The 24,953-nt window shown below is 36.8% G+C and overlaps 1 protein-coding gene across 5 annotated transcripts in view; it reads left to right on the top strand.

The window, feature by feature from the left end:
- TTC7B (tetratricopeptide repeat domain 7B) overlaps positions 1–24,953 on the top strand; it is a 145,691-nt gene that overhangs the window by 64,019 nt on the left and 56,719 nt on the right. For 3 of the 5 annotated variants that reach the window (XM_068946802.1, XM_068946799.1, XM_068946803.1), the window contains exons 10-16: positions 108–191; positions 1,461–1,565; positions 3,369–3,486; positions 3,688–3,745; positions 8,382–8,454; positions 9,066–9,226; positions 24,445–24,561. In XM_068946802.1, the coding sequence (XP_068802903.1) occupies positions 108–191; positions 1,461–1,565; positions 3,369–3,486; positions 3,688–3,745; positions 8,382–8,454; positions 9,066–9,226; positions 24,445–24,561 (716 nt within the window). The remainder of the gene's footprint in view (positions 1–107; positions 192–1,460; positions 1,566–3,368; positions 3,487–3,687; positions 3,746–8,381; positions 8,455–9,065; positions 9,227–24,444; positions 24,562–24,953) is intronic. The other 2 variants (XM_068946800.1, XM_068946801.1) reach the window with 2 other exon arrangements.

Below are 24,953 nucleotides of genomic sequence, written 5' to 3'. Positions count from 1 at the left end.
ATTGCATGTGTTTTAGGCATAGCCAATAAGAAAAATTTTATACTAGTTTATCTTCTTAATTGTTTAAGAATATGCCCTTAATGAACAGTTTTTCCTCAAAAAATCAGTGTTTGGAAAGAGCCATGAAGTTTGCATTTGAAGAATTCCATCTTTGGTATCAGTTTGCATTGTCCTTGATGGCAGCAGGAAAAGTAAGTCTTTACTTTGTGGCTATAATTCTTGTATTGATGGCTATTGACAATAACATCGAGCATTCTATAATTTTTCATCTCTAAGTGTTTTAGAAGGTGATGCTGATCTTTAAATCAGCTAAGTATAGTGTATGGTTGAATTTTTGCCTAGTGCTGTAAAAGGCATGGGAAAATCTTTTTATTCCAATGACTTATCGTTTAGGAGAGCTAAAAACTGAAGATCAGGGCTATCTTGCTATCAACCTTAAGCTAGGCTAAATTAATTTAAGTAGTGAATTATACCAGATCATATTATTCAGTGACAACCAATTTAAATGCTGTTTTGATGAACAAATGTTGTCTTTAGGTACAAGTTCATGCTGATTCTTGAATCTCTTTACTTTTTTCATTCACAATTTCTGGCTGTTGTCTTATTTGTTTTTTTTGCTATTATTGCTGTCTTGGAGACTTTGCATCCTGCATAATTAAACTGGGATGGATTATTTTAATGATCATTTTATGTAAACCATACAGGAGCTTGTATCATCAGGGGTAGTCTTCTACTTTCAGTTTCTTTTGCTTTTCTCTCTTTCATTATGAAAAATAAATTTCATTTATCATGTGATGTAAATAATTAATATTAGTTTTTCCAAAGATTATTCACAGTGGAGGTATTTTGCTTATCTTCAGTATGGAGGAAAGAAGTGGTTTGTATTTTCTTTAGAAATCGTTATTAGAAGTACATTGGTTCTTGAGGGCCTTGATTCTTTGTTTTACTTAGAATTATCTTCAAAGCTGTGATTAGATAGAAGTGGATGAAAAGCAACTTCAAAACTGAGGAGTGATGAAACACTCTTGTGTCCTGTAATAGCTCCTCCTCAGTGCTGCCATAACTCCTGAAGAACACGAGAGCACAGCTTGTTCTGATGCTCTGATGCCCCTTCCTGCTCTTTCGTTCGCCTTGCTCTAGTGCTGTGAGCTCACGGGCCGGACAAAGCTCTAAGTACACCTCAGAAACAGCTTCTAAATCATGTACCATTGGAATTGTATTGTGAGCCAATATTTCACCTGGGACACTTTAGTCAGAGTTTGTAGTGGAAAATAACAACTACAGCAGTGCCCGAAGTCTTGTATTTCCTTTGTAGAAGTAGCTGTGACAATTTCTCAACAGAATGTTTAGTAATGGCTCCTTCACATAGGGACAAGAAAGTAGAAAATGGAAATAGGAGTCTTATGTCTGTGAAATATATTTATACTTTTAGTAATTTCTGTGGAAAATGTTTTTAACAGTCTGCTCGCGCAGTTAAGGTCTTGAAGGAATGTATCCGTTTGAAACCAGATGATGCAACTATTCCACTCCTTGCTGCAAAGCTCTGTATGGGATCTCTGCACTGGGTAAGCTTTGTCCCTGTTTGTCTTTTCTGCAAGAGCCGAGTACTCTAAAATGCAACAAAATCTTAGTTGAGTGATATCAGAAAGTACTTTTGCACAGTGACTATGTGCAGTTGGCCTTCACTGGAAATACAACAGGTAGCTGTATGCACGTGTGTTTCCCTACTTTTATGGCTTTAAAATGTTTGACAGCAATGGTTGTGTTTATCGACACAGTGTATTTTGATACTGGTCTAAGACACAGCTGTCCTATTTCAGGTACCAAAGCGTGATGCTGTTCTTCATATTGCTTTTCAAAGCTCTTCAAAGATGCATCCATGTTATAACATAATACTTTAACATATATAGCAGCTTAGGGGAATGTAAAGAGAGTTCACTAATTAAGTACAAAACACTTTTTTTTTTTTTTTTTCTAATTCAGGTATCACTTCCCAATTCAGTTTACTTTATTGATAAATAATTCAGCAGAGGAGCTTTTGTAGTTGAAACACTATGAATTTTTGACATAGTTCAGGACTAGAAAGTACAATTTTGAAAAATGAACTCCCATTTTAATACACTTCACCTAAAATAAGGTTATAGTTTATTTTATTCCAGCTGTTGTGAAACAGAAATTTAGCTTGGTTGTAAAGCTAAAAATTTATTAGAAATTGAAACATATACATTATTGAATTAAAATTGTTTGATTAAAAATGAGAATCAGAGTTTTGTTTTTCTCTGTGCGAAAGGAAAATAACTTTTTTGGAAGTTAATGGGACAAAAATCTTTTATTATTCTCAAATCTTTTCAAGAAATTCTTCTGTGTATCTCATGTTTGTAGGTAACGTGTGTTTAGGAATTCTGAATAGGGACGATGTCTTTTGAAAAGGTGTTGAATTGTATTTTAGATGGCTTTGAGATTGTTTTATCTATACAGAAAACAGTAAGGTGATTGAAGATCGTTGTATAGTTTCCAAGATAAATGTGTAATTTTCAGAGGAATGATCAGAAAGAGAATATGATATTTACCTACCTACAAAAAGGAGGAGGAGAGGAAGGAAAGGTCACAAGCAGAAATTGAGAAAATAATGCAGTGGTAGGAACGTGACTTGCTGAGGCCAACAGAAGTACAGTCTTAATAATAATTAACATAGATCCTAGTTCTGTAAATTGTTCCCTTTGGATTGACCCTACGTGGAGCCACTTGCTGTACTTACCGTTTACATTTACTGGAATGGATTCAAATTCCTGTTATTTTTTTATTTCTGGATTGTTAAATAGTGTGCTAATGTGGAGGTGCAGACCGTTTAAACCCTGATCTTTTACATGTTTTTGTGTTTATGAGTCCCATACTTTCAGCCATACTGTATGTGATGCAGGGATCTGAATGGGTAGACTTTTTGCAAGGTTGCAAAGTTCTTGTAATTGGCTTTCCAAAAGAAGTAGTGCATGAAACAAAAACTCTTTTAATTCTGAAATGCAAAAAAGGGCAGATAACATATGGACCAGAAACGGATCTTACATTAAAAAAAAAAAGGCAAAAACTCAACAAGTTTAGAATGACTTGTGTGTTAAGTGCCGGTGTTTCTTAATTATAAAATGAGATAAAATCTCATTTAAATCTGTGTTCTGCACTGTGAATTTAGAAGGGAAACTAGATCTACTCCACAGGAAAATGGAGGAAATAGAGTCCTTAAAGGTGATAATGACTGAGATTTCAATTTCAACGGACTCCGTGGGCGTAATACTCATGCTATGTGTTCTGCTCAGTGTAATGTAAACTTTCGTTAGTTTTAGACTCACATTGATGTTTTATAATATTTTCAGTTGGAAGAAGCAGAAAGATTTGCCAAAACTGTTGTTGATCTTGGGGACAAAACATCAGAGTTCAAAGCAAAAGGCTACTTAGCACTGGGACTGACTTACAGCCTGCAGGCTACCGATGGTAAGATAAGAATAAACACACTCATATTAAGAAATTCCCATCTTGCCTAAAAGCGGATACCTAGCAAAATGCTAGATTCCCAAATTAAAGCTTCTATGTGCAACCTTTTTCTCCCGGTCAATGTGTTAACACTTCTTCAATAAATATGTCGAATGAAATCTCTTAATCTTGCATATCACTGATTAAATATATCCTTTTTAGCATCTTTGCGAGGGATGCAAGAGATCTTGCAGAGAAAGGCTCTTCTTGCATTTCAGAGGTGAGTGGGTGTTAGTCTTTTCATTTCATTCTGCTATATGTAGTGAAAAGCCTGATTATATGTTAAAAAGAGGGACGTGTAAAGATTGTAATGAGGATTTTAGCTCTGGGAGTCTGCCTTCATGAGTGCAGAATGCATTTCTTTAACATTCACTTCATCATTTTCTGTCAGAAATATCTGAACTGATTCCTAAGGTTTTCCCTTTATTTCATTTTTAAAGACATTTGTGTTGCTCTCTAGGATAAAATATGTGCTTAAAGGAATATTCTCTTCTAATCTGGAGGGGGAAAAATGGTATGATGTAAGGCCTTAAGTCATGGGTGAATGTGATAATGTGTCTAGTAGAGTCAGTCGCTGATCAGATTATATACCAGGTTTTTACACTTACGTTTGTAGAGGCAGAGTATAGTTGAGGCAGTGCTGTTATGGGTGAGGGGCAAAGCGCAAGTAATAAGGTAGCAAGTTTGGAGAAGAAGATCATTTCTCTCTGAAGATGTAACAGCACAGGCAGTGACATTGCAAATACTGCTTCCTCAAAATGCCATACTTGGAAGGAGCGCTGTTGGGGATGACAGTAGTTCATTCTCAAGGGTTTGCCTCTGCAAACAATGATGACAATGAACAGGTGAGTTTGGACAGCTCTACCCCAATTGGATGTAATTACAAAAGAAAAAAATGTCGACAGCATAGCCAGCAGAAGTGTTGCAATAGCTAAATGTACCTCCTGCTATGTTTACGTACCCTTGGAAAGTCCTGTTTTGGTGGTAGGCTTAAATGCTTCAAGGAATCTCTTCGCTGATTTGTGAATTAACATGAGCAGGTTTTTACATGAGTGTAAAATCCAGGACTTCTGATGGCGGTTGTATATCTGAGGGGATAAGGTTGAAGGAGTGTTTACCAAGCAACACTAGTGTGAAGCTGATATGTGTTGTCCATTCCTTTCTCTGCCCTAACTATTCCTGTTTGTGTAAATATGCTTTAGCACTTCCCTGTTCTTACAGATGCTTGATGGTTTTAGTAGTTTTTTTACTTCAGCATTCTTACTCCATTTTGAAACTGAACTTTCTACCTCCTGATTTGCACTTCAGTTCCTCACCTGTCCCTATTATCATGGCCTTCATCCTCACTGTTTCAGAAATGCTATGCTAACCTTTACTCACCATTGCAATCCGTTCACGTGGTGGTAGCTGATACACCTTTTCACTCCACTTTTCAGGTCCTAGTATTGATTTGCTTTCTTCTGCTGATTCTCTTAAACAGCAAGGGATGTAATAAACTCCAGCCTGAGGCTAATCCATTCCAGTTCAGCTCCTTCACCTTCCTTACTCTTTCTTACCCTCCCACTTACTGCTGTGATCCCAAAGCTCTGAGAGTCATTCCCTGCTGATGAGTTGCCTGGAAAACTTCCATTTCCTGAGCTTGAAAAGTGCAATGTTTTGACTGTTTTATATGTAGTTTTAAACCTGTAAACACGGGGATACTTTTTTAGTACTGTTTATCGTGTGGATTTTTTTAAATTATGTTGTTCTAGAAGAAGGATAAGTGATGTTTGGGCTAAAAAATAATGAGCAATACAGAGTAGACTACTAAAACTATTTTTCAAATGATGCTCAGCTTCTTGCTGCTTCTGAAAGTATTTTTCCCCGCTCTATTCGGATGTTGCTTGGTTGTGTTTTATGTCTTCTTACACTCAGGAACTTTGCAGTTTCATTCTCCACAACAGAACCAGCCTCTGAATGCTTCCTTAGCTGTTGAATATCCAAGGCTTCCTAGCAGTGAATAGTGCCAGCTGAAATCTAAAAACGTATCTAGCGTCTCTTCAGTGAACCATTACAGATGTCCTTTAGCTATACAGTATGAATGGACTGTAGTCCATTAATTTTGTAGTGATACAGAGCTCTGAAATATTTGTGCTAACTAGCAGAATATAAATTTATACACAGAAAGTCTTGGACACATGGAGTTTAATTACATCTGCTTTCTCTGCGTCTTTGTGATTCTTTGGGTTTTTTTTTTTTTTTCAATTGATACCACCAACTGTTCTGTATTTGTGCACATTCCAGTGTATTCATGCTTGAATCATATATTCATCCTGTCTACGGGCATTTCCCAAAATTAACTTTTACAAAGGTTTTAAGTTTAAAGTATTTTTGGAGGTTTCACTAATGTACAGGGCATAGGTTTTGAAAACCCTACTCAACAGTTGATATTGCTGCTAGTGATATTGTCAATATGAGTAGCTCAAGCTCCACGCAGAATCTTGGCTTGAATGGTTTGGTCCTTGAAAGGAATGGAGCTTCTGCACCTGAAAAAAATCCTGTTGTTACCGTCTAAGAGAAGGGAGAACGTATGTTCTGGAAGGTGATGGTTTTGAAAGGTGATTGTTTTGGGTACATTTCCATACTCGTGTTCATCAGCTGGAACTCGCACCGGATACGTCAGCTCTACTGGAAATATGTTTCAGTGTGGTTAATAGTGTTGGTTTGGTTGTGTTGATAACTTAGGTATGCAGCGTTCTGGAAAAGTTATTACCACAGCAAGAATACCTTATGCTCAGTATACCAGAGCGCATGCCCATTTTCTCTTCCACTTTTTAAAAATAAACGTTCAAGTGGTATAAGCTGAAATTCTCCATTTATCTGCTAAACAGTTTATAAAAGTAGCTGCTATACTAGACTTGGTATTTTGGTCTGCCAAGGTTTTTTTGTTTTTATTGTTTATTTTTTTCCCTCTTACCAACAGGACCGATTCCAGAAAAATTACTGCAACTGCCAGACCTTTGCTTATCCCAAATTTCAAGGTCACCAGTCTGTGGTACTGGCTGTCTGAGAAGCCAGTGTTGCCAGTGGTTCTTTTAGCACGTTGTTGAGGAGGTGTTTGTTTTACCTAGCATTTTATTTTATTTTATTTTATTTTATTTTATTTTATTTTATTTTATTTTATTTTATTTTATTTTTACTTGTAGTGCTTCTCCTGTGGTGTGAATTGGATTATTTCACAGAAGTCACTGAATAGTTGACGGTAGATAGTAACAGCTTTATTCTTGAACTGGCTGAAGCTGGGTGACTGAACCAGTACGCCTAAGTTAAAATATTCTCTTGTTCTCAGAGTCACTTAGTCTTGCTTAGTTTCTGAATTAAAATTTTAAAACAGAAGACTGTGTTTCTGAACACTGTTCGGGTCTTGCATTTCACTGTAGTCTTCAATTGAGAAATATTTTTAGGAAAATATGAAACCATCCCCTAATTTCTTCAACTTTGTTGGTAAGTGCCAAGTGTAGTTGCTAAGCTAGTGGAGTTGTCTGTCTTTGAACGGGGGCAGGCAGAATTGCAGCAGTCAGAGGCAGGTTTGCTTTGTGGCCTAATGGAAGGTTAGTCTTGTTCCCTCCTGATAAAGGACACTGATTAGGTGTTCTGGACATCGTTATTATATATCCTATTTCTATCTGAGCCTCTGTTAAAAGAACGCAACCAATAAACGAAAGTGTTTACTTTGCAGCATTTGGAGGAATTATCCCCCATTTTATTATTATTTTTCTCTGTCTTTATGCTCAACACCCAGAAAAAAATCCCTTATCTTGTGGGTTATTACAAGGAAAAGTTGTAGTGCATATTATAAGCACATCTTCTGTGGCAGAAGTGTCAAAATGAACCAAATGGAATGTGTACATTTGATGAAAACAGTAAAAAATTTGAAAAAAAAAAAGTAGAAAGATGTTATTTCTTCATTTTACTAATTGGGGTTACTTACAAGAGCAGTAGGTAGGAGTATTTCAGAGATAAATACTGTTGTTGTTGGGCAGCTCAATACTTTTGTGCACAGAAGTAGTATTTGCAAAAAGATCACCAACATAAATTTTATATCCCCTTCAAACATAGATTAATAGTGATCCAGATCTTATACTGCCTTTTGCTATAACGCCTTGATAAAGAAGAAAAAGTCCAGCCTAGGTTACTTTTGCCTTGCTACATTAACAAGGTACTCTACTAGTCTAGTCTTGACTGTTAGGAGTAAAAGTAGCTGGGTTTCTAGGGGGCTTAGTATGCTGGGCTGAAAATGTGCTTAAAATCTGGGAGTCTAACGAATGTACAAAAACAAGATCTGCTTTGCTGCTGCTTTTCCTCTCCGAGTTCTGTGCTTCCGAAGCCTTCTGGGCTCAGTTGGGGAGACTGCTTGGGCACTGCTCGTGCAAGTGATCTCGCTCTCGTCTTTGGAAGCACTTTTTTTTTTTCTTTATACGTAAGGCAAGAAACCTGCCAAATGAATTTTTATTGCAATTGTCCTTCCATAGCTACATGTAGTGTTTGTATAGGAGTATATTTGAACGGAAAGAATTGTTTTGTATTACTCATTTTTAAGATATATGCTGGGATCACATAGTTTGTTTCTACCAAAAATGAGTGCTTGAAAAGGTCCAATCTGTTTCTGATAAATGAAGGATGACTGAGAAGTGTAAGAATACCATTCAGGCAGGGATAGCAGTGTGAGGTGTCCCAGAGTTTCCTGTGTCAAAATATGAACATACTTGTAGAGGGGTGATCTGAATATGCGTACATGAATAGATACATCTATGTGTTTGTGTATAACCTGTATTAACAGGGGGGAAAAAAATCACTTTTGTTTCTTTGTTTTTAAGGGCTCACAGTTTGTCTCCAACAGATCATCTGGCAGCGTTTTACTTGGCATTGCAGCTTGCCATATCCAGACAGGTTAGTTCTGTTTTTAAAAATGCAGCCTCTCATTGTCGTATGAAGATTAGAACCTCTGTCTGTCAATGGGTACAGGTGAAGATTTCTTCAGTCCTGTTTTTCCATATGCAATGCAATAGAAAGTCTGTGGTTTTCTGTCACTTTAGCCTACAACGACGCTGTCACCCGTATCTAGAAATGTTCTCTGGGCACCTTCAGTCCTGTACACTTCTCCAGAGTTCTGCCACAGTATTTCCAGCCCTAGGATCAGAAATAAGACAAGTGACAGTCCATCCTATTTTTTACAGCATTTATATTGCTGGATTGAAAGCAACCAGATATTCATTTTTTTTCTCTGAATTTACCTTAATATTATGGGTTATCTCCACTCAGACTGGTTATATCTGGAGAGTGGGACTCTTGAGTCTAGACTTTAATATTGTTTAATATTTTACTGTTCATAGTGCGTCAGGTTCATTTCAGCTGTCTGAAAAGTGTTTTACAGAGTCTTTACAATTCTGCATGGTATCTAGGTGAATGCTTTACTTGGAACGTTTTATGTTTGTGCCAGTAACAGGAGGCAGTATTTCTAATAGCAGTGCTTTCTTTTTCTGCCTTTTCTTTTTAATCAGATACCAGAAGCTTTGGGTTATGTTCGTCAGGCTCTGCAGCTACAAGGAGATGATGCCAACTCTCTTCATCTCCTTGCACTCTTGCTATCAGCACAGAAACACTATCATGATGCTTTGAATATCATTGATATGGCCTTGAGTGAATATCCAGAAAATTTTATGTGAGTGAATGTCATGTTTGCTTTCTATACTTTCTCTCATGTCATATCATATTTCTCTCATATCTCATTTTTTTAGACTCTCATCTGATTGATTTTGAGAGGAGATGGATTTGAAGATTTGTCTAACTTTCTTTTTTCCCCCAACAATGTTACCCTTGCCCTCTTAATGCCTGTCTTTAATTAAAGGTTTGTTAAATAGTGATTAAGGAGTTGGTTTCAGAAGGGAGGATGATAGGGCTGGATAGCTGAGCTTATTTCGTGGTTTTCTACATAATATTTGTTTAGATAATTTCTTCCTGTTGCGTGCTTTAGAGTATTTTTGTCTTCTGTTTTTAAGCAATGTTCTAGAAACAGTACTGTACTTTTAGCTAGGAAAAGATCAATCCCATCCTATCCTAAGATAACCTAGTGCTTATTGTGTGGAATCTATTATGTAAAATTCATCATAACAGAAAGTCTCCTATTTCGCCTGTATAATAACCAGTGATCTGAAATCAGCTGATGGATAAGTAAACAAGTGAAAGGGAGAGAAGCACATGTTTGATAATGTTCTTTTGTTGTTTAAGAAAAATCATTCTTTGTGTTTACTCTTCATGTTAACTGTATCTGAAAATATATTTGGAATTCACATGTCTTTAAGTGGGCCAATGAACTTATTGTAAGTTTGCTTTATGTTCTTAGAAAACTCTAATCAAACGCTTTAGGCTGACATCTGTGCAGAGACAGCTTCCATTAACTTCAAGGAGAGTAACAACGTCCCATTCTGATAAGAAAGTTTTACTGATAGTCGCTGAGGTCGTAATTCATAGTATTGCAATCATCCTGAATGCTTATTCTGGCAATTTTTTAAGTATTTCAAACTTAATTTTGAAATGACAGGCCTTTATCATGGATTTTTATTATATCAGAAAAATACAATTTCTTTTAAGAATTACTAGTTTGAAAATAGGGAATATAGTGTTTTTTCTTCCTGTCCCTTGACCTTTCATGCCTCCTTTCTAGTGTCCATATAAAGTGTCGTTGCCTTTTTCCTCATAACTTTGACCAGGGCCTTTATTCCTTTCACCTCTCCTCAGAATTTCTTTTGCGGCTCACACCCAATGCAGTGTAACTGCCTTTTGTGGCCTTCTGTTTGATAGCTCCTCGTTTGTCCTCACACGTACACGCTTGTCTTTGTTCTTGTTAACATGCTTCCCTTTGTGCTTCATGATTTCAGAACTATCCAGCTGTTCCTTTCCCAAACCTGACTGTGCTTCCTTCAGGTCTCTGGAGGATCTCTGTCAGGAAATCATGGTTTGAGAGGCAAACGAAGTATCACTTAACTCATTTTATACTGTATCATTGTTGAAAACAAATGTGATCAAAACACCATGATCTATTGTCTTCTCTGTTCTTGGTTCATCTTCTGCCACTTAGTGGCAATATAAATGTCAAAGAACAGGCTGCTATATCTGTCAGGATAACTAATAGTCTAGAAGAAGTATTTCTGAAACTGCAGTTCTCTCTATTTTAATAAGAGAACAAAGGATCATTCAGTAAAATGTTTATAAAGACTCTTGTGACCATTCAGAATGTGTTTGTGGGTTTTTCAAATATGGCTCATGGTCCATCCATACTTGTTTATGAATGCATCTTATAGTTAAGCATGTTGTCTGACTCATTTTAAAATGTTGTGATTCTTCTCCTAGTGTAAAGATGTGTATTAATACAGGTCATGGTGGTGGTTCTAAATTGTTAGTCCTGTTGAGTAATACAAACACTATAGTGATATAACCTGCTATGGTAGAGCCTACTGGTACAGATCAGGGAACCTGAGGAATATCTTGGCGGTAGGAATCACCATCACAGGTGGCAACAGTTTCTGAAGAATCCAAGACAGCTGAAAGACAGCTCTGTATCTCTAGACAGTCTTTTAGAGTGGATAATTCTGTCCGCATTGTTGTCAAGTTGCTTCTGGTTCCCGCAGAGGACAAGATGACGGAGATTCCTTGTGTGCTTGTCTGCCATTGGCTCTGCTAGACAGACATACCTGGTCAGTAATGTAAATTTGAACTGATTCCTTCCTGTAACTGCATTATTTTTACAAAGATTTACCAGCAAATTCTCAAATTTGTGATCGGTTCTTGTGCACTGTATCTGATGCCCTTGAAATGGCTGACAATGTGCATGTGCATGTATATAAAATGTAATACACAAGTGCTTAGTGCACTGTTTATTCTGTGTTCTTATTCTGCAGCTTCTGTAAACAGTAAAATCTCATTGCCACTTCCCAGCACACTGGGAAGAGATCCTTTTGTGTTCTGTTAAAGCTTGCTAATTTTTAGGCATACTGAAACACTTGTTTGCCCATGGTATTTTATTGGCTTTTCTAAACATTTCAAATGTCATCTTGTTTTTATCTTTTATCTTTCAGTTATATCTGCAATATAGTAAGTTAAATAGTACATTAAACATTACTTAGTTTTATGCAAAATGATACTTTGGTAGCTTTACAGTGTGTTAAATCTCTGTCCATGGAAAATATTAAAATAAAACATAGGGCTTGTGATTTATGCCATTTGTTATTTCTTTTATTCTTATCTGCACACTTCTGTATTCTGTAATTGCCTTACTGCGCCGAGTGCTGTCCTACCGTTTTCACAGCTGCATGTTCTTTTTGTTTTGCTTTTCCTGGTCAAATTTTCTGAAAGTTGTAATATACATCTTTGTAAAATGCCAGGGGTTACAAGGTAATGGTAGAATACGCTATGAGACATACTGAGAAATGGACACTTTCCAGCACTCTTCTATTGTAGTCAATTAGTAAATGTGCTACCTGTCAGTTTTTAGTCTTCTAAAATCTGATGCATTCCCAGGATTGTTTCATGCTGAATTTTTGAAGCATACTGCAAGTATACCTTCATCTCTCCAGTTGCTGACCTTTTTGCACCATAAAGCTAGAGAACTGCTGAACAAATATAGCCAGTTGGGTAATGATTTTGCCATATGCACCTCTAGGCCAGTAAGCAGAAAGAAATTCCCCAGAAACTAGGACTTCTGTCCCACCATAATCAAAGGAGTGGAACAAACAAGCAAACATCATGCTATACTGTTAGCAGCTAAGTATAGCTTCCTCTTTGAATAGCAAGTTGATTGTTCTTCCTTTGTTTGTTATTTTAGCAGCATAAACATGCAGTCTGCTCTGAGACCAAATGGAGTAAGGGGAAAAACTGTTGGGGAAAATCTAACAAACCTGTAAAAGGCAAATGGGTATGTACTAATGTTTCCCAGAAATAATAAAAATGCACGATATTTGCTGAATATCTAGGGTACTATCAGTTCAAACATTTTATAAAGTTAAAATCCTAGGTTGAAACCACTCTCTACCTATAGACAGGCTGTGTTTCTCAGCAATACCATCAATTTACTTGTAAGTACAATCAAGCTTTTAAAGCCTCCTGAAATCTCTGAGTGCTTTATTCACGGAGAGGAAGATGTCTAGACACAAGATTACTGAGCAAGATTAAGAATACCCTGGTCTGGTGGGAGAGGTGGGAATAAGGTCCCTGCACTAAGAAAACCTGAATAGTTAATCTCAGTCAGATTCTACTGCATTTGAATTTGCCTAAAACTGCAGTTTTTTCTCTACTTTTCATTAGACCACTTACCCCCCTTCAGTTCCTCTTCAGCTTCAGAATATTTGAACCCACAGATCATGCAACTCAAGAGTCCTAACCATCAAACTATGTGGTAGACTGGGTGAGGTGATATTCCATCTCTTCTCTTGAAACAGAAGCAGGATCATGCTGCCCTGAATGCATGGTTGATGCCACCTAAAGGAGAGTAGGCAGGAAGGAGTCACAGTATATCCTAAAACATTAGTGTACATCTACTTAGGAAGTAGATGTGGGTTTGAGGTCTTTGCTGCTTGGATTTCCATTGAATTTTATTTATTTTAATCCAGTGGTTGCATATTGTAATTGTGTAAACAGTCCCAGGAGTGTGCATTACAGTTTGAAGGTATATTCAAGATGATGTGTGGTATTTGTTGTTGTGTTGCGTTCATTTTTGAGGCTACTTTTCCTCCCTCGGTTTATTTCCATCAGCATCTACTATAAAGCTGTACTTGTGGTAATAACATTTTTGTAGTGAAACCTTACTGAAGGTGAAAGAATTTTCAGAGTTCGTGTTGTTATCAAGACACAAGATTACTGCTGTACTTATCACTTATTTCAAGGCAGTGCCCAAGATATACATAATTCCAGTCTAAAGTTGGCTACGTTCTGTTGCTAAAATACTGAACTAAACTTGCTTCTATACTGTTGCTAGTTGGAAGAAAAAAGCCAACATTAGGCACTCAGTGTTGGTAATGAACATACTGATTAAATATGCAAGTGGAGATTAATTAACTAAGTGTGGGGAATATTTCCTAAATAGTTGGGAAGATTGCATTTTGAAAGTAACTCTGTGCAGTTGTAAAGAGCTTTCTGCCCTCTTACAGACTTCTGAAAACTTTCATCATGAAGCTTTGCAGTGTCTTGTTTTTGAACAAAAATAAGTCTCCTGATCAGTGTAATTTTTAAGTGTAATACTGTGAGGGATGGGAAGAAGACTGAGAAATGGGCAGGTATTGATTCATATTGGGCTTGTACATCTTGTGCAATGTAGATAGCGTAGTTAAATGTGGGATTTACTGGGAAGTTTTAACTTACAAACTCCTTCTTCTAGCACTCTTTTCCTATCTTTTTATCTACTTATTTTGAGGTAACTATTTCCTGGTGGTCCCAAACTTTTGAATGGTATGGAATCTTGAAATAACACTTTAATCTGTTCTACTTCATGTTTAGTCTCAATGAAGGGAGAGAGATTTAGATCTCTTATTGAAATGTTTTTGATATTGTTTTCTTAGTCCTAGCTGTTTGGGTTCCTGTTTCACCCCGTTATTTCACATGTTGGGGCTCTTAAAGTATATTGCCTGAAATCAGTGTAATTAAACAAAATAAATAATAAGTATTAATTGCTAATTTTATGCTGGAAATTGAGAACTGCAAAGCGTAACAGCTGACAGTCTTTTAAAGCAGCAAAAGTAGGGAACAGCAGATGGGTTATTTGAGGAAAGCAAGCATGTTATTTTAATGTTAAGTACACAAAAAGGAAAGACATATGGTAACAGGTCTGAAGACAACTGAAGACTAAGTTCACAGTTTAAGCATTTACATTTGCTGAAGTGTGGTGGAAATCTTTTTCTTCCAAGAATAATTCATAGAAGCATCAGGCAAATATGTCACTCCACTGAAAACTATCAAATCCTTTCCTTCCTAACCCCTAAGGTCTCCTTCTGAGCTGCAGTAGATTTGCCAGAATCACTGAGCCTTTTAACCTCCCTCTCAGATCATTCATCTAAAAAAGCTCAGTCCCTTCTGATAGTTGAGGTGGGCATAACAGAAAAGCTGTTTGGTACATGCAGTGTATGATGGTACATACTATATGCCTTGATGTTTTGTGGGATATGGGTGTTTATCCATTCAAGGGAATAGACTGCGCTGTTTTGTTTTCCCAAAATCAGTCGTGTGCACTGTTGTGTGTGGTGCTGGAGAGCTTGCATTTTTTATTTTCTTTTGATAAAGAAAGTACTGGGAATCATTTGAGGAAAGGACAGTAATATACGATTGGACGAGAAGCAGTGATCTGCCAGGCTTGCCAAAGTCATGTTTTTGGTTACAACCTTGTTTTGTATTGGTAAACTTTCTCAAATCTTTTCCATTTTGATCTTGGGAGCAGATTAGTGTATTCTGAAGTTTTTAGTTCTTACTCATAGAAGACAATATCAGTTGCTTACGATTGCTGGATTGCTGGGCTTTTTTTTTTTTTTTTTTTGAATGATTCATTAAGCAAGATGTTGTTGATCGGTAGATACTACTTTATATAACAAATTGGTCATCAGCCTCAAGGTATTATCCCTGACTGTTGTATTTGTGCGGCATGGTTAGGCAGCAGATATTTATCTGGAACTTGATTGAAAGTCCCTGCTTGGGCCATGAGCTGGCTGCCACAGGGTGTTCAGATGAAGCAAACAAAAAGTTTTCAAGTATAACTAATTTGTTCTGGCTTTAGTCAGAAACTATCTTCATTACAGTTTACAGTTACAGCACATCTAAACTCCACCAAAAGTCACAGGACTGATTGCCTCTTTTTTTTTCTTTCTTTCCCTCCCCAAAAAAGCAATGCTGCTACTTTGTGAACAAATACATATGAATTACATAGGGAATAATATCTCAAGGGGCATGGAGGAGACCATCCAATGCACAGGAAGGGCACCTATTCACAGTTTCCGTAAGAGTCTATTGTTGAGGGGTTTGAGATTGGGTTTTGTTGTATCTTTTGTTTGTGTGCAAGTCAGACTTCAAGAAGGGGTCTGATATTCTCCCCCTCCCCCCATCTATTTCCTGCATATGGACCTTCCTGCTGGGGATCTGTGCAACTAAAATTGAAAGAGAATACCCTTATGATCTTTATTGTTTCTACAGTACCTGGATCACTTGGATCAGGTTTCACTTCTTCTGTGTGTGTGACTGAGAAACAGTTTAGGACTACTTTTTTTTTTTTTTTTTTTTAAGTTACATGATTTTCTGGAGTTTTTGCAAAGGCTAGACTTGGTTGCTTGACCTCCTTTTGCCAGTTTTGATAATCTGGTGGTTCAGACGATCAGATTTCCTCAAGGAACTGGACTGATAGAAGCAGCTGAAAAATACTGTGTGAATAGACATTGTTGATAGTTGTATTCAGTAACCTGTACTCATTGTGCTTTGTTATCGTGAAATGCTGATTGGATGGCTCAAACTCATTCCTGGTTGTTGACTTTAAACAAAAGTGAGAAGGTGTTGTGATTAACTGGGAAAGAGGAAACTGGCTTCTGTCTGCCATCAGGACACAGCCAATGTTTATTGGTTAGCAATGTCTCAGAAATTCAAAAGAAATCATGAAGAAATAAGTTTAATTTTATTTTATGTGCAGTTATGCAAAAAGTGATTTCAAGATACTTACAACTGTTTTTCATGTTTTATTATGTATTGTTAATATTTACATCTTTCCTGATAATAAGACTTCTCTTAGAACTCAAAATGGAATAGACTTACTCTGTGTGCAAGAGTTCACTTGCAGTTGCAAGTAGGCAATTCTTTATGAATTTCTTTCTGTACTTTGGTTATCATGGTGATGAGATGTGACCCACCTTGATAGAAAATCACTTAATGTATAAATAGTTCCTTTATCAAATTATGCATATTTCCTTTCCATCTACTTTCATGTTTGCATTCTCCTTGTAGGTTAAATTTTTGCAATTATGTCATCTTTCATTTTTGATGATCGTGTAGATGTAGCAGAGTTGACTAATATGAAGCTGACAGCTTTCCACAACAAGCATTAGAGGGACATCTGTCAAAATTGGATCCTCAAATTAATAACATTTAAGGGCAGGAAGATCAATTTTTATGTAACTTGACCTCCTATACACCAGAAGTAACTAAATTTCCTTTGGTTTCCCTAATAATATAGGTTTAGCCAAAGCATAGCGGGCAGAGGGCATCAAGTCTCGATATGAACACATTAGAAGGTGGAGACGCCACTACAGCTTGTGGTAGCTAGTTCTAATGTTTGAGTCACAGTCTTCATTAAGGTGGTATTTTTTGTTTCTAATTTGATCAATTATTTGCTTCCAGCCATGGGTTTTTGTATCATTCTTTACTGGATTACTCTGTAATACTAGGGTCTTCATATTCTGATGGTAGCTACTGTAATGAGGACACCTCTAAACCTCCTCTTTGGTAAGAACTCACAGCTCGTTTTGGCGGTAGGGCACGCGGCATAGCCTTTCAGTTATCCGTGTAGCGCTGCTCTGTACTGGGTCCAGTCTTTTCATCGTGTGTAAACAAGAACTGCCTAAAATATCTCAGAGTTGTTTATCAGTGCTGCAGAGAATCAGCTGCTTCCTGTCTATTAGAAAGGACTATGTTAATTATTTTGAGCGTAATTGGTTCATTGGGAGTTCATATTCAATTCCATGTTTGCTAGCATTCTTACTTTCTCTTTCGTCACTTATTTCTATGGTGCATTTCCCCATTAGAACAAACTGCCTGTTCCTATAGGTATATACCGAGTGTATTTTTGTTTTATTTTTTGTTTTATTTTTTGGTTTTTTAATCTATCTTGAGAGCTGTCGAACCAGCTATTGAATGAATTGTTTGAAAGTTTTCCTACTGCGCTCTTGTAAGGATCTTTTCATCAGGAGAGTATACTGCACGTTAATTAGAGTCCTGATGGACTCAAGTGGAATTCTCCTGAGCAGTCAGCCCTCCCTCCTCCTCTTAAAAATGCTGTAAACTTGCAAACTGTGTACTGTTGTCAAATTCTGGATTGTGAATGAAGTTAACATGCCTAACTCCAGGATTTCCTTTTAACTTTAACATTTTTCTTCTAAACTATTTATTCGTGAGTGCTTACAAGACTTTCAGAATGGACGCTTGCTTATAATATATGTACTGACCAGGAGAAACTGCATTTGCTGAGGTTTGGCTTCCAGCTACTTCATTTCTTACATTTTTCCTGTGACAGTCATCAGAAGTCTTTCCATGTATGTAATTGTAGACTACAAAAAGTGACTTTATTTTGAAAAGGTAAATAGGTTTATATTCATTCAGGTCATCACTCTTCAATAGTATTTGTCCAATTAAATTCTACATGTGCAATGTACTGATTTTCCACTCTAATTACTTCATGGGGTCTGTCAGTTAATCTGATTTAATTTATACAAGCAATTTACAGTATGGTAGTTTGTTACAGATGTGACTGTATAAAGTATCTGTTTAGAAGTTTTACATTGCATAGTTATCTTTTTATTAAATTCAGATCATATGAAAAGAAGCCTAGCTTGTTTGTAAAGACTTGTGCTCATTTCCAGAGATTTTAGTGTCTTTCTCTAGTGTTACATGCTGCATCACTTTCTGTGATTTTTTTTTTTACATGATCATTGTCAGACTGAGAAGACTAGAATTTCACAAGTCATTTGTTTAGACTTATTGATTTTTTTCTAAAATGCAATGTCTTTGTACTGTTTAAAACAGAACAATTTATCTTGAATTTTCCTAGCATTCCAGGATTCTAAGTTGCGGGATATGTCAAATGGGCACTTACATGTGAATCCAAAATGAAATATTATATAACGCCACACAGAATTGGTATTTGCCAACTTTCTTGTATGCATTAATAAGAAAGAAACTAGCTAACAGTGTTGATTATATAAAGTTCATTCTTATATTTAAGCTGTTGTAGAAATTAATGTAGTCGTCAGGGAGACCAAGCTATTGTTTGACATTTTCTGCATAATCAGGACAGCTTTTTTACGGTGGTTATTAGCATATTTATGGGACTCCTAGTATATTAATTACCTTCCTACCGTTCTCTTAATGATTGACTATCGTGAAAAAAATGCTCTTTTAGCTGAGAATAGAAAAGCAAACTTGCGTTACTTAAAGAGGTTATCTTAAATCCTATAAAGATATCCCGTTTATGTGAAATATAACACAAAGGCAGTTGCATTTTTAATACTGCATTGTAAACAGATGGAATTTATTGCATCCTTTTAAACTTTAGCATCTTCAAGTTGTTCACTGTTCTGAAGAGTGTGTTTGACTTGACCTCATTGCACACAGAAGAGCCCTTAAGGGCTTCTCAGCAAGGATTTCAGTGTTGTTCCAACTAGTATTCTTCATAGCACATACCTTAAGTGACAGCACAACTCTTCTTTATGTTCTTCAAGCCCTGAAAAACATAAATAGCTTCTGTAATAAGAGAACGATAATGAAGTTTGCTCCCAATCCTAATGGAAAAGAGAGCAGTCTGTCAAGTTTTTTGGGGGATATGGTGGGGATATGGACCTTTCAGAAGAAATCAGAGGGCAGATCTCTTCCATACAGTAGTGTGTGGACTACAGATGTCCAGCTATGGCTGATGCAGTCTGGTATGCTCGTATGGTGCAGTGCTCAGCAACAAGTGAAATTCTTTGCTTGATCCCAGAAGCAAAGCATCTGGTTTAAAAAGGACAGCCAAGATTAGTAATGCTTGTTCATCAAAAGAACTTAAGCATCTCCGCCCTAGGAGTTACAGCGTTCCTTATCACATAAGAGATCTGTCTTCACTACCTTGAATTTTTCTTCATTCTGCAGAATTGAAATACCTTGAGTAACTTAAGTCAGTTTTGGAGAAATTAACTCCTTTTAATCTCTTGACATTATGAATGGTGCTGTGGAAGGGCTTTGGCTGTAGCATCTGTGTATTTTACTTCAACAAGTGAAACAGGCTGGCTGAATTAAGTGTTATTTTCAGGATGCAACCCTTCCTTCCTGCAGCAGCAATCGGCAGACTAAACAGAATTTGACCACTGGAAATTATTTTGATTTTTGAGGCAGAACTATGAATTTTCAAAGCAAATGCTTTCACTGAGTGCATGGTGGATTTCCAAGGTCTCACCCTGAGTGCGCAAAGAGATATTGAAATGCTTTTGAAAAATATCTTTTTGTTTTGTTGTTGTTGTTTTCCTAATTAATCCTGAGATTCACGAGGAGGTCAGCTTATACTTGTTTATGCAGCTCGCCCGGCGGGCGGGCGGAAGGAAATATCTAGTGTGCTCATAATAAAATCCAAGTATCTTTCTGCATTGGGCAACTGAGGAAGCACGTGGGACCAGAAAAAGAAATCCCTTGATCACAATTTAGCAAGGAAAAGCAACCAGAAAGCCACAGAGAGGACTTTCAAAAATATATGCAGGAAAGCATCTGATCGCGATTTCTGGACTGTGCTACAAACGACACTGGTCGGTTGGCAGGGAAAAGCTTCAAACTGTGATTTAATAGATGTGTTTATATTGATTAGGAAATAGAGCACTATCAGGCACCTCCTAAGTTACAAGGCTCCTCTGTTAGAGATATCCTATCCTATAATCCTTTTCATTAACTTAGCAGCTGAGGAGTAGTTAGGGTATTTGCTCCTCTTTTTCTGCAGAATATCCAAAAGAAGCTGTGAGGAAGCAGACTGTTCTACAACTTCAATTATAATGTTAAGAGATTTCTAATTTCCAACCTTAATATTGTAATAGTCTTTTAAGGCCTTTACACTTACCAGTTTTTGTGCAAAGTTTGTCCTTATATTGTTCTTCTCCCTTCATGGTGCTTGCCCCATCTGTATTTATAGATTGGAATTATTCCTTTGTGGCTTTTGTTTTGCTAGACTGGGTAAATTAAGTGTTTTTTAGTACTCTGCAGGCTCCTGTCACCTGATCACCCTGACAGCTTTTCTCTGCAGCTGCTCCAATTTGAAATTCCTTTTTTTGTGTGCCGATTTTTAACTGTTACAATGAGAATTATGCACTGTGTTCCAGATGTGGTCTCACCAGGGTATTGTGCAATGGCATGATTTCTTTCTTTTCTGCTTCATCTAATGCATTTCAGAATTACGTTATTCTCTGCCCTCTTTGCAGCGTCTCACCTTGATGGACCTGGCTGTTAGACAGTTCTGGCCTGGAATAAATGTTATCTAGATTGCTTGCTCTCTCTATTAAACTGATGCTATAACCCACTTTTCCATTGCAGTTTTTATTCTTTCATTTTTGTATGCTATTTTTGTAAAAATTTTTGTGTGCTGTTAAGATTGTGTTTGTTGGTCTGTTTATTCCCTCTTAAAAAAAAAAAAAGTTGGCAGTATAGTTGCAGTTCTGCTATCATTATGGATGTGATATTTTCTTCAAAGTATTTACTGTGCCTACAGTCTTGTGTGTCCCTCTTTCTATAATTCTGAGGAATGAATTATTTTTGATTACATTAACTTTCTTCACTTTTAATGCATTCCTGTTCTCCGTTTGCCTTTGTTTTCATGTCTGAGACAACATGAGTTAGGATTATGGTGAAGCTGGGGCTCTTCATTTCATCCTCTCTCTTTAGTAGTTGCATTTCTTTCCCTTTTTTTATCCCATTACAAAAAGCTTCTCAAGACTGTGTGGTTTTTTTGTTTAATATTCCTTTCAGTGTCTAGTTTAATTTTACTTTTTACATGTCTGAGCGGCAGTTTTCTGTGCTGATTTTTCTTTCTCTCCTCTGCCTTCCTTGTCTGCCCCCATTTTTCATAGGACTGCTGCTTCTTTCTGAAATCTTACTTGGACGAGGTTAATGATGATTGGCTTTTCAGTCACCAAGATTTACCCCTTCAACTTGAGAGGTGGATTCTTCAAAATTTTTAGCGTCTTTGTGTTAAATGCCAGACTCCTTCCATATCTCTTTGCTAACCTTCACGTTATTTCAGTGTATCCTGTTGAAATTCAAAGACCTAGTTACACACCCATTTGGGGTTTTTCATCCTTCTGTTTAAGTAAAAATCCACTAATAGATCAGGCTATAGGCAGCTATTTTATAACATCGTTATTAGTTAGTGAGAACAGTCTTAAAGTAATTGAGTCATTTGCTGCTCCAGTAACGATTTCATAAATTTATCAGCTATTAGCTCCAAGAATAACTAGGCTTCCACTTAAGAGTGTGATTTGTTCTCGTTTTGTGTCTGAGTAATTATTCCCCTAAAATGACACAATTGTCTTTATTTTTACCTGGTGGTAAAGATGTGCTTCCATATCAAATGCTGACCTTGGCACGCATGCCCAGCTAGTCTAGCGTCTCTAACAGAATCTCTTTTACCTATTTCCTTCCCCAAGGTATTGGACTCAGAGATTTTTATTCTTATTTGTTATGTTTATTCCAGTTTGACGCATCCCTGACACACAATGTTCCTCTCTCTGTTTTGAATGTTGTCCGTCCCTCAGGACGTGTGCTTTTAGCGACAAGTGCTGCTCCACCATACTGCAGTTACTCCACTTATGAGTGTGCACGTCTTCTGTTATCTTTTCACTCAAATCCTGCACTAGTAGTCCCAGGTTCTCCCACTACTGTTGTGCAAACTCCTTCTATTTTGTATACATGTATTGAAGTCATTTCTTAGTAATCAAATCCCTTCCCTTTCTGTCTCCTATTCAATGTTTTTTTTCGTTTGGTTCTGGCATACTGAATCTTCTTGGTGATTTGCTGGCCTTATGCCTTCAATAGTGCCGCAATATTCCTGATAGTCTTAAATGATTGAAGGCTACTAGTGTTCATTCAGTCTTTCTCTAAACTTTACAAAATAAGCTATATATTGCAATTATGTTGTTTCTGGAATAACCTTGTAAATTTAGAGTCAAATTCCTTACCGTTATAAAGTACTTTCACTAATTAGAAACGATTTAAAGTTGTATAGGCTTTTCAAACACTAAAAAGCACTCTCTCCTGTTTACATACAAAGAAACAGGAAAGGGATTATATGAAGTAAATCCCTGTGATTTAGGGACTGGATTTTGATACCCAGTTTGGAACCATAGAATAGATGTGTTTATTGTGAGGGAAAGAGGAGATTATTCTGTTTTTCCTTCTCTCTTGATTAACGTTATGGACACAGGCATTTTTCTTCTTACGGTGCTATAGTCCCAGTTAAATGAATATTTAGAAAGGATTAGTCTGCCAAGTGGAACGTGACTAGGTGATCTGTATAGTTCCCCATACACTAAAATCAAATTTTCTAATGTAGCCTATGTAACTGTTTGTATAACCAGTAAGCCAATGTAACCGATTACTCTATTCTGCCTTTGTATAAAATAACAGACGAGACTCCATATGACCTTGTTTACTTAGCTTATCTACAGCTGCTCCTTCTGTTAATGTAACTCAGTGTCGCACGTTACCTTTTCTCCCCAGTCCCTCTTACACATGCATTGGAGAATTAAAATAACGTGATTCATTTTGTTAGATTTATATGCTGGATAGTTCCTACAAAGGAGGTTCAGCGCAACACTAAAGCTTTAGCTGCTGTAACTTGCTGAAGCGCGTGCTGTCATTTCTCATTCTTGAGAAAACCCTCTGGCAGTTTGCAGTTACTATCAACAGCCTTGAAGTTTGTATTTGAGAGAAGTTCTGAGCCTTCACACATGCCCACCTGCTCTATCCTTCTCAGTCTTCCACGCAAAGCATATGACCAATCGTATAAACGTTTCACTTAGGATGATTAAGGTTGTACTGGAATAAAATGCCAAAGTACACCTGGGTTTATCAATGGAAAATAGGCTAACAGTTTTATTTGCATCCTTTCTTCCTGCTTTGTGCTTTGTAATTCTACAGTTTACTAAAAATTGCTTTTAAATAAGTATACTCCCAGTGTATTATTGGTTCACAGGTGCTGTAACTTCTATAAGCATGCATACCAATTAACTAGCTTCTTTATTGTCATATTCCATGTATATTCTTTAATTATCCAGGAGGATTCGTAATCTCTGTGCAGAACCATTTACTGATAAAAGGAATATGCAGTCATCTTCTAGTAAGGCTAGATTTGTGTTGCTGCCACTAGAAACATAAACTTTCAAATCAGAATTAATTTATAGTGGCTCCTAGCAAACAATTCTTTCAATTTTGAATAGCTTGCTGTGTGTTTGATAAATGACGCTCTTTCTTCACGTCATCCTTTTAAAGTATGCAGAATGTTCAAAATTAAAGTCAAACATCAATTTCGGTGTCTTCTGATGGCAACATAAAGGTAGAGTGCAGCTAGATTTTCTTGTTGACCTTATCAATGCTGACTGCTTCCCATAAATCTATATGGTCTAATGATATCTCTTTCAGTATAGCTTATTCCATTTCATATAATAGAAGTTGATGATAAAAAAAGTTTATATGTAAGCAAGTGCTGAGTTGTTTTCTTTCCTGAGTTGTGTGTTAAATAACTATTATGTTGAACCAGTCAGTGAAAATGTTTTTCTTTTCTCATAGATTTTCCTTAACAAAGACTTCTCTTTTCTCATCGCATACAAAGTGCTGTTTTAATGATCCTGCTAATTTCACTAAATCACGTTGTCTTGTTTTAACTTCTTAAAAATTTCCTGTAAAAGAATGTTTCTGTCCAGTTGAAAAGCCGTCGTGTGATAAGCACTGTTATTCTCACGACAGCGTTAGATATTTGACATTATTGTAATTGCTTCATGAAGCGTATTTAAATGAACACTATCTTGGAAGTTATATATTCTCCAGTTTGGTCTAATATTGGGTATCACTGAAAATTTGTTCTGCTCGAATCTGAATCTTTTCTTTTTCCTTCAATTTCCTTTCCCTTTTCACTAGATTACTGTTTACAAAAGTCAAATTGGAATCTCTGTGCCGAGGCCCAGATGAAGCACTCCTTACATGTAAACACATGCTTCAGATTTGGAAATCCTGCTATAATCTCACTAACCCAAGGTAAGATGCTGCAGAATTCTATACTGCAAAACTCAGGAGTGTGTTGCTCAGTTCCAGGATAGTATTAAGTCAGTCGTCATGCTTTTAGTTGTTCTGATATTTCATGCAAACAAACTCTGGGAATCCGGGGAAATGGAGTCTGAAGTGCAAAGATAGCAGTTGACAGATATGCAGGAACCACCCTGCGGTCTGTGACGTTAGATGCACCAAAGCTAATGAACTCTGCCGTCATGAGGCGTGATTACAGAGTGTGGGCAACTCTGCCATGCTCATTTTACTAGTATTGTCTAGTTTTTACCCCTGATCTGAGTTACAGAGCCTCAGTTATCCTGGCTAGTGGAGAGATTACTGTAGTGTAAATTATTTCAAGGGCTTTCACTGATTTACTTAAT

This window comes from Struthio camelus, chromosome 5 (assembly GCF_040807025.1).
Source record: "Struthio camelus isolate bStrCam1 chromosome 5, bStrCam1.hap1, whole genome shotgun sequence".
Lineage (NCBI taxonomy): Eukaryota > Metazoa > Chordata > Aves > Struthioniformes > Struthionidae > Struthio > Struthio camelus.
Note: the sequence above shows the minus strand (reverse complement) of the source record. Positions and strands in the feature narration are given on the sequence as shown.